Source organism: Crinia signifera, chromosome 3 (genome assembly GCF_055691185.1).
Source record: "Crinia signifera chromosome 3, ASM5569118v1, whole genome shotgun sequence".
Classification (NCBI taxonomy): domain Eukaryota; kingdom Metazoa; phylum Chordata; class Amphibia; order Anura; family Myobatrachidae; genus Crinia; species Crinia signifera.
The window spans coordinates 259799554-259810432 of NC_139219.1; the positions used below are offsets into that span (position 1 = coordinate 259799554).

The 10879-nt window shown below is 44.6% G+C and overlaps 1 protein-coding gene across 1 annotated transcript; it reads right to left on the reverse strand.

The window, feature by feature from the left end:
- Positions 1–2865: 2865 nt before the first annotated feature.
- On the reverse strand, positions 2866–3906 carry GPR119 (G protein-coupled receptor 119). The gene has a single exon (XM_083174997.1). The coding sequence runs from the start codon at positions 3904–3906 to the stop codon at positions 2866–2868; it is 1041 nt and encodes a 346-aa protein (XP_083031123.1).
- Between the last annotated feature and the right edge of the window lie 6973 nt (positions 3907–10879).

Below are 10879 nucleotides of genomic sequence, written 5' to 3' on the forward strand. Positions count from 1 at the left end.
TTATGGAAAAATAATAACTATATGTAAGAAGTGTGCCAGGTATAGAACCTATAGCAAACTGGTTGTAATCCTTGTCTTGTGGTTCAATTTACACATTTATGTAATTTTTGTACTTTTATATATTTAGGGAGACACTGGGGTGTATTGTGTATAGGTTCCACATGCCTACATGGCACTGGCCTTACCTCCTCCACTATTCATAGTAGGCCCTTGAACATTTTTAGCTCCAGGCCCATTAAGCCCTTAAGGCCCCCATACATTAGTCCGACTTGTCCTAGGGACAAGTCGGACCTGATTTCCCCTGCAGCTCCCCGGGAGGGGGAATCACGATTAGGCACTTGATGTGCCAAGGTTTGCATATGATAAATCGCATGGATTTATCATATGCAGTCCCCGGGGAGCTGCAGGAGGAGGGAGCCGTGAGGGGGACGGCAGCAGGATGCCGGCTAATTGAGAGCTGAGCAGGGAGAGGCTACATAGGGACCCGGGCTGGAGGAAGCTGTGTTGCGGTGGGGTGACAGCAGGAGGCGAGCAGGGAGAACTTGATGACATGACGCTGGCTGCCAGGCAGCGCCGCAGCGGCGGGAGCCGCGAGAAACAAATAACTTAAAAAAAAAAAAAACGCCCATAGAGATGACTAGCAGTCATCTCTATGGGCGTTTTTTTTTTTTTTAAGTTATCTGTTTCTCCCGGCACCCGCCGCTGCGGCGCTGCCTGGCAGCCAGCGTCATGTCATCAAGTTCTCCCTGCTCGCCTCCCGCTGTCACCCCACCGCAACACAGCTTCCTCCAGCCCGGTGCCATATGCAGCCTCCCCCTGCTTGGCTCTCTATAGCCGGCATCCCCCGCCCGCTGCTGTCCCCCGCACGGCTCCGGGGCTGGGCTGCACATAAGAAATCTTATGTGCAGCCCGTCCGACCTCCCGATCCAATGCGCACGGGACCGCGCATCGGATCGGAGGGGATGTCTACAAGTGCGATTTGGGCCGATTTCACTGCCCGATTTATCCGAATCGGGTGAAATCGTTCCCATATCGCATAGTGTATGGGGGCCTTTAGGACCATATTCTAGTTCACATGCAGCGCTGCAAATTGGCTGCAAATTGGCTGCAAAGTGCTGCGCGTGGTTTTAACGACACCCGCCGCTCGTGCAGCCCACCCCAACCCCCCCCCCCTTTGCATAAGCATTTATTTGCAGGTTCGGGTGCGGGGACCAAATCATTCCATGATCGCCGACCATGGAATGATTTGGAACGTACACGCAAAACTAAGGCACTCTACAGTGTCTTCGCTTTGCGAATTCCCTGTACGGGAACAGGGCGGCCAGCTGACATCCGGTGATGTCAACTGCCCGCTCCTGGCAGCCACGTCACTGCCTAATTTTCATAGGAACGCTCAGCATTTTTCTGGGAACACCCATGAAAAGCTGGGCGCCTTCCCGTCACCTTCGCCCCATGCGAACGGGGCAGCGAACCAGCAGTTCCCCATGCCCACTTACACCCAGTGTATGTACATACACAGAAATGTTCTGAATAACCCCCCAATACCAGATCCAACATGTGGATATTATTCCTAAATAGTGGAAAAGCTAGAGAATAAAGAATCAAATTCAGACCTTGGCTGAAATAAATGTACACGGATAAACGTAGTTTGATCCTTGTTTTTAAAAAGAGTGAAGTTATTATTAATAACATAGACAGTTAAATTAACATAAATACAATGGAAGGGGGAGCTTGTATAACACAAGGTGTTCTGCTACATATGAGGCATCACTGTCCTTACATTTATAAATACAGCAACCCAAATTACCATCAGCCATTTGTTTTTCCTCTGGGTAAGGCACATTGAGCCAGATGTATCAAGCTTCAAAATGTGATAAAGTGGAGAGCGATAAACAACCAGCTCCTACCTGTCACTTTTCAAACCTAGCATTTAGCATGGCAGTTAGGAGCTGATTGTCTGGCTGATTATAAATCTCCATTTATCACTTTTTGAAGCTTGATACATCGGGCCCATTACATGATAAAACACATTTTTCTGGTTGCTATGGGTCACTGCACATTGGCTTTTTTTTAGTAAATATGCTATGCTAAATAGTTTATCTGTCAGATGTAAACTGTCACTTAGGGAAAGATAAATGAATACATCCTGAGAAAAATCTAAAATAATTAGCATTTTAACATTTATATAATAAGTTATACAAAAAAAACATAGTGGTTTTGGAAATATAAAACATACATTGCCAAACTAACATCAATGCACTGCTATTTATTATAAAATATTATGACTCCAGGATCAGTAAAGAAATCTGCAACTGTCCCCTATCCTCTACTGTATATACTGTACTGTAACATCACTTGGAATTCCCAGCTGCATGAGAGAGCTACAGACTATACTGTACAATATATATTGCAGAATCACAGTAGTATTGTATAATAGCAATCCTTATGAATTTTGCTTGATGCAAAAAATTTCAAATATTATTTTGTATCCTGAGATTAATGTTCGACTTGCTGGCATTAACTCCGAATTCAAGAAACTGTATTACAGTGAAAAGCAAACAACAGTACAGTAGACCTGTTGCACAATGATACTGCATTATATGGAGACCCCATTCGTTTTATAGGGAGCCCTGAAGACAAGAGTCTCTAGCACCTGGGCGATGTAACTTATGAGAGGAGGTAACCTGTGTTGATTCAGGTGCGTGCAACTGCTGATTTTCTGTTTATTTTTTGCCTGGTAGGGAATGCTGAGATTTGTAGTTCCACAACCACTAGAAACCACTGCTGTTAGTTGCTCACCTCAAGGTGGAAGGTGGGGCAGCAATAGATACTACACTGACAGTAGTTCTGGTAAATAAAATCACATCAACAGCTTTTATGGAAGTCACTGGAGCCGAAGAAAATGGCCACATTGTGGGAACTGTCATCAGATGTGTGAACCGCAGAGAACTCTTCGGGCAAGGCTGGTCCCCTGATATTGGAGAACTGGACCAATGCTAGCCCCTGGGGCTTTACTTTTCTCCTCCTGCAGACGATGTGTTTGTACAAATAGCTTCTTATTTCTTTGCAATAAAAAGTATAAATGATCGGGTTTAGCAGCGAGTTTGCTTCCCCCAAGACAAATAAAATGTCTTTGAGCAGGTCCACAAGTTTGCAGGATGTGCAGGTGGCCTGGATGATCCCAGTGATGTAGTAAGGACCCCAGGACAGAGTGAAGCAGATGATGACGATGAGAACTGTTCTTGCTGCCTTAAAGTGGGATGCATGTGATGGGTGGTTGCTGGTGGGGCCACTGATAGCCCGGATCCTCTGGATCTGCCTATGGTGGAAATAAGCAATCCTCCCCACTGCGGTGTGCAGGCACACTATGGTAACCAAGGCTGGCAGGAATATAACGAAGCACAGGATGTAAAGGTAATCGCTCTTTGCGGCATAGAAGAGGCCACAGATGCCTGTGTAGTTACTATGCTGCAGCGAAGTAGTGATCAGAGGCATGTGCCCCACCAAGAAGGAGACCACCCACAGAACTGTCAGGGAGATGCCAATGCTCCGGTTATTCATGATTTTGACGTAGTACAGAGGCATCCTCACAGCCAGGTACCTGTCCAGGGAAATGAGGAGCAAGGTTAGCATGGAACCGATGCAGGGGGTTATGGTGAAGCACAGTCTAAGCAGGCAGAAGAACAAATTCCTATCAAAGTCTCCATCAAAGACATCATCCAGGGCTTCCAGGATGCACATGAGCCCCACCAGCAGGTCTGCGGCGGCCAAGTTGAGGATGAAGATGTAACTCTTGCAATGTTTCTTCCTTAACAGCTGTGACAAGATGACCATGACCAGGATGTTAGCGATGGGGATGAGGACGCTGAGCAGTATGTGGATGGCAGCATAGATGGCACTGGTCATCTTCATAAGAATCACTTTACCTGGGAGCCCCTACAGCTAGTTGTGCTCCTCTTAGCGCCCGGGGGTCCATTTCAGGCGTGTTTGCAGCAGTCTGGGGCTGGTGTCAGGCTGATGCTCTGCTGGCAGCATAAGAATGGACAGGGGGTGCATTGGTACATAGCCCTGTGCGCTGCATAGGTGTTCTGTGTTCCGTTACTCCATATAGCTGTGCATATGAAGAGCTGGGGGGTAATGAGTGCAGAGGAGTGGTCTGGGGCTGAGGGGAGTCTGCTCCAGGTCTGCTGTCCTGACTCAGCCACATACAGAAAGATATACACACTCACTAATCTCTCCTTGGAAGAGAAGAGACAGAACACTGTGCACAAGGCGAGAGCATCACTGGGAGGGAATGGTCTCTGCAGCAGATCCCTCTGTACTCAGTGCTAAACACATCTGCTCAGAGCTGGGTGGTTTCAGCACCGCGGACAGCGACTCCCCATGTACTGCACATGTCTCCCACGCCGACTTCCAAACCGCAGTGTGTCCACTTCCTAGAACAGCCACTGGGTCCATCAGCACGCTAGAGAGATCAATTGTATTCCAGACCTCGAGGAAACCTAATGTGAACAACAAGTGCCAGCATGCGCTGTCTCCAACAGTGTGTATATTATGGAGCTAAGACTTCACAACACCAGCTCAGTGTGATAACACATTTATTATTCATTAATTCAGGTTGATAAGATCCTTCTGATTGCAGCAGAGAATTCCTCTATACACTAATGTCCCAATGGAGTACACCTGCAGGGAGCTGGAGAGTATACACAGTCAGAATCTCTTTCTTCTTCTTCACTGTGACCAATACTGCTCACCAGCCGCGTATGAATGGTTAGATAATAGTATATTATGGCGCATATCCCATTAGCTGCGTTAACCCGCAATGCATTTATTTCCTATTTAAGTAGCTGTGCAAATTTAGCCGCGGTCATTTTCGATAGAATTTTGAAAAGCCATAATCTTGCAGTTTCTGTGGAAAACATAGCCGGGTTAAGGGGGGACGCAGGGCATACCGTACCCCGGGCTCATATTTGCCAGCCCCCCCTCCCCCCATGGAGTGCATTGACATCACCAGCTGTCCCTTTTATGCAGCAGCAGAACCAGGTAGTCAGAATTAAAGCAGAAGTGCAGGCTTTATGAGCTGGAATGGGTCAAGTTGGGAGATATGTATAATCGAATATACAGTAACCCACCATCACTTCCACTGTGGCCCCCTGTCTTAAATGCCCCGGGCTCTCCCAAAGCTTAATCTAGGCCACTGTGGACAATAACGGGTACATTTATTAAGATGTAAAAATCTATTAAAGATGTAAAAGTCTATTGAAGATATGATGTTGAGCATAGCAACCATTCAATCAGATTGTATTAGAAGGTTCTAAAAAAAATAAGAAGTATAATCTGCTATGGACCAACATCCCATCTTCAATAGAGATCCCACCTTAGTAAACTTAGCAAAAATGTCAGAACTTGCTTCTGAAACCCCCCTCCTTAGTTCTCAATAACGAAATGAAATTTTATGTTGCAGAGTGCAGAATAGACGTGGGGACAGATACATGGGGTGCGGCATTGATGATATCCACAAATTGCTCTAAATAATACTTTATGTCCCTAGGTACATGGCTGCTGCTGACACCAGCCGACAAAAGCCACCACCCAGGAATGCCTTTTGGAATCGCACAGATCACCATATATTTCCAAATTGCACCCCCCCCCAGTCTTGGGTGCATGCGCTTATTTAAAACTGTAGTCGCTTGCACCCAATGTTTTAAATACGTCCACTCCTGAATCAGGTCCCTTGCTCCATAGATTCCTCCTGCAGGATTCCTACCCACTTCTTTATCTTTCTATCTTTCTTTCTCTATCACTTGGCTTTTAGCTACTGTATGAGGAACGTAACCAGCTTTGCTATAAATAAATATATTACTGCAAGTCTTGAATATTGTAGCCTGCTGGATACATTTGGAGTAGTTTCTATGTGTTAAACCCAATTAAACTGTTCGATGCCAGTTAAATAACGATATATCATTACTGATATTGTACATTTTAAAGCCTTCAGGATGCTCTTTAATTTCATATAATAAACCCATAGTCTTTAATGTAATCCAGGTTTCCTGTATTTCAGTTAATTTCCAGTGTGATTATTTGTGGAGGTTACACTGCAGCCGTGTTCAAGGACCTCAAAGTTTATGTAACATATTAAATTAATGGATAATCACATTGTTATTTAATACAGTTCCTTAGCTCGAAGCTTCTATTTATATTAGGGTCAAACTGGACCACAACGGTACAGAGGAAACCCATTATTGCCTGTGGGCCTAACTTCCAAACTGGGACTCAGTTCAGAACAAACCTCCTGGATCCAGACAAGGTTTTGGTTAATTTTGGATCCACAAAATTTGTTTGGATTTGGTTTGGGAACTGAACATATCCTTAGTTATTACATATTCAATGGTTCCTGTTCTCTCTCAAATCACATGTTAGTGTTAGAATATGTGTGTGTAAGTGGTGGTGCTGTGGCAGAGTATGAGCACGCCAGAGGATTCCTTTAGTCAACGAACAATGTAATACTTAACCAGTGGAGTGGTTTCTTGTCCAGTAATGTGAATTGTATAGGTGTGATAACAGTAACACTCACACAAACTGCAGTGAGTGGAGCACACAGGTCACCAGCTGGTGACTGTATTACGGTAGTAGTGTATGATGCAAGTGGTACAAGCATTTTTATAGCATTGTGGATGGAGGTAACTAGCTGTGCTATCTGAGCTAAGTGGAAAATGTCCTTTTTATATGACATCCATAATGTTTGCATGGGTGACCCAGGTTCAGTGTGAATGGCGCCAACTTGGCAATAACCCAGGTCGTAAGTGCAGTTTGAAAGGGTTCAGACCTGGGTTTGCTATTACCCCTTTCACATCACAAATATAGGTTGGATCCAGGATCGCAAGCCGGCACTGGGTCGACCCGGGTCCGGTGCTTTTAAATTAAACCAAGGTTGGCTATAATACAGAGGGTGACCCGAGTTTAACCCTTCATATAACCCAAGTCAAGTTGCCTGGTTGGTCAACCCGGGTTATAAGCTGTGGTGCTTTCATCCCACACCTTGACCCAGGTCCATACGTGATGTTATGTGAAAGGGGTATATGTGAAAGCGGTGCAAGACTCTTCTCAATGTCTACATGGACTAGGGGGGTGATTCTGGTTGGTTTGCAAAAGCAAACTCCTTCTTTAATAGAAATAACCATGTGCACTGCAGGTGGGGCAGATGTAATATGTGCAGAGAGTTGCATTTGGGGGGGGGGGGGGTGTTGAAACGGAAATCTAAATCGCAGTGTATGAATAAAGCAGCCACATAAACAAAATAACTCACCCAAGTCTAACTCTCTCTGTACCTGTTACATCTGCCCCAGCTGCAGTGCACATGGTTTTGTCCAATAAAGAAGGATTTTGCTTTTGCCAACCAATCTGAATCAGGCCCTATGTCAACAGTCTCTTTTTTTACAAACAGTTGTCAATGACTTTCTCCGCTAGCAGTCCAGGCAATAGCCAACTGATGTTCTTTCCCAAATCCCTGTAGGAAGAATGCCACACTCCTATGTATTCCCCCTGCTGTCAGATCTCAGTGTTCTGAATCTGTGAGTAATTTCATTCTGCAAAAGTCTCTGGTAATCTGCAATGTTCTATACTACTTCAGACTTCTCTTTGATGAAGTCTATGTGCTTTAGTCTTATGAAGTCATGAACGTTATGAAGTATCTGTAACCACTTGACATGACTTTCATTGGACCTCACACATCTGTATGTACTAACTCAAGTGGTGCTTTAGCTCTGTTTGCTGGCTTTGGAAATGGCTGACAGCTTTGTTTTCCTGTTTTGCAGATTTCATATACCCAGATTACATATACCCAGTAACACTCCTTGCCCGTCTGCTAACACTGCCAGAGCGGCACATCATACAGGGGAAGAAAGGAGACTGCTTCTGCCCTGCCCTGTAATATAGACCCTGGACTCTTGTGTATATATTTGTGTAGTAGGAGTTGGGATTGTTGGGTCTACAGCAAGTTGGTCGAAAAGCGTTGTCAACACCATTTGGTCGACGTGGGGAAAGGTCGAAATGGTTCTAGGTCGACATGGGTCAAGATCGTGATGGGTCTAGGTCGACATGGGTTTAGGCCGACAGTCAAAAGGTTGACATGGTGTGTTTCACTGTTTTTTTACCCAAATGTTGACACAGTCAACATGGACACAGTTTCCAGTGCACCTCTTCACTCGCGATGCTTCGGGCACGGTGCCTTGCTGCACTCGGCACACTATTTATTCTCCAACCACGCCCTAGTGGATGGTAGGGCATAAAATACCGCCTGTCGGCACATGTCGGCTCGAAGAACAGTGAAAAAACCCATATCGACCTTTTGACTGTCGACATAGACCCTGTTGACCTACTGCTTGTGTTGACCTAATGACCTGTCGACCTAAATTCATGTCGATCTTGACCCATGTTGACTGAGAATCATGTCGAGATATCCCCATGTCGACCTAATGGTGTCGACCCAACGCTTGTTGACCAATTTGCTGTAGACCCAATGACCATATCCCGTGTATTAGCAGCACATTCTCCATAAGGGTGTGGTATACTGTAGCTCACAGACAATGTCTAAGTTGACAGTCCATAGGTTCACCTTAATAGGTCAACATGCACAAGGTTGACACTGGAAAAGGGTTGACACATGCAAAAGTCAACATGCTAAAAGGTTGACATTCGTTTTTCACATTTTTGTGTGTCAATGTCAACACCTGAGCTCGTGGACCCCCAATTAGTGGACTGGTTAACTCGCCACACTTTGGGCAAGGTGCCTTGATCCGGTTCTGCTGCGCTTGGTATACTTTAGCGCTCCCATTTGAATGGTAGAGTATGAAAAAGACAAAAATTATGAAACAAAACATGAAAAACTAGACTAGACCTTTTTATATGTCTACCATAAGTATGTCGGCCATATGGTGCCGCAAGGGAATAAGGGGGTTATTCTGGTTGATTTGCTTGGATACGAATTCACACCCTTGCGAGTCAACCGGAACCCGCCCTGCGAATGGTGGTGTGCCCCTCACAGCCTGTGTTCGCACGCAGGGCCTGCAAACGGATGTTTAACATAAACATCCATTCGCAGCCTCTGGTTGAACACCCACATCACTCGATGGTTGCCGACCATCGAGTGATGTGGAACATGCACACCTATCTAAATGACTCTCTGGTCACTTAGATTTGTATGCACTCTTGGGAGGAAGTGGGCGGGCATCTGACATCCTTCAGGAAAAAAGAAGGTCTGGTGGCGCTGAATATTGTATAGTCCACAGGATGATGTTGACTCGTGAAGTGGAGAAGCCAAAAATAAATGAGAAATTGTGTTAGAGTAACAAACACAATGGGAGTGTAAAAAGTGAAACACCCATATAAAGGGGGATCCGTACCCAGACTCACAGGTAAAGGTGTGTGGACAAGTGTATCAAGGTATCTTTTAGGGGACCACCGGTGTGTGTATTCTAAAAACAAATACCAAGTGTGATGTGCTGGTATCCAGAGATTCGTACCGTACTCACTGTATATACAGGAGCTTGACACATATAAAGGTATCTTTCACTGACACAATAATCGTGTATCCAGGTGAAGTATTTCAAAGGCCAAGGTGGGTGCCTACCATACTCAATGTGGGAGTAGATGTGATACACACGTAGCGGTATCTTTGTGAATAAGGACAGGTCACTCTATTCTCATTACCTCGTAGCAGAGGCGTGTATGCAAAAAGAGGAAGAGGACCAGTCTCAGTAAAAGATATTTTAATATAAGTACCAACTGCAATGTGGCTTATGGCCAATAACCACAAACAGGAGTACAAATAGAACAATGCATAAAAAAGTAATGAATAAAAAAGAACTCACTCTTCTGCCAACATGTTTCGGCGGTCACAGCCGCCTTTTTCAAGGTAGAGAGTGAGTAACCTGGCAGTGATTATATAGCATATGGAGGAAGCACATCCGGGTCATGTTCAATTAAAATAAAAATAGTAAAAACAAGTGTAATAATTACTGAATAGGGTCCTAGTGGACTCGTTTTATTCCTTAATGGAACAACTGAAATGATGACATTGAAATCAACATTTAAAACAATATAAAACGCGGGGTATATTCAAGTGGAACGCTTAATAGCGTTCCCACTTCCGCGTGGTGGAACGCATGCAAGTAACCCTGATGCTGATAGGAGGGCGCGTGTCACGTGTGATGCCTTTGACACGCATAACGGAGATTACTTCCGCGCTGTGAAGCGCACAGCCGGAAGACAGTGCCAATATAGGGAGTTTCACGCGTCACGCGTGACGTGCATGTGCGCTGAATAACCTTCCTACTTCCGCGCTGTGAAACGCACAGCCGGAAGTTAGATAGAGCTGGTTACCAAACCGTGACACGCAGGGCTAAAAATAGCGATCGTGTCACGGGCTATGTGATCACATCATGGGGATTGGAAGGGGAATGTGGTACATAGTGTAATAATATAATAAATATAGCAAACAGCTAAACGAGTCCCATCTTTGGGGGCAGCTGGCATATACATAAGTGCGACAGTCAAATACTTCCCCCTTTAAAAGGGGAACAGGGATACCAGATATATAACCCAGTTAAACAGCTTATATGTGATTCCTCCATTTACAAACTGAATATAATACAACAGAGTACATATATAAATATATAGTACAAGAAAGTGCATATGCATAATATAATACAAAAAATTACAATAATTTTAATGTTAAAAAGATACATAATGCATATATAAAAACATATATAAAAACTGTATAATTGATATAAAAAGAGTTGCATGAGTATTGAGAACAAGGAGAGGGACTATTAAAATTACAGGAACCATTTAAGCTCAAAATCATGGTTTAAACCTTCGG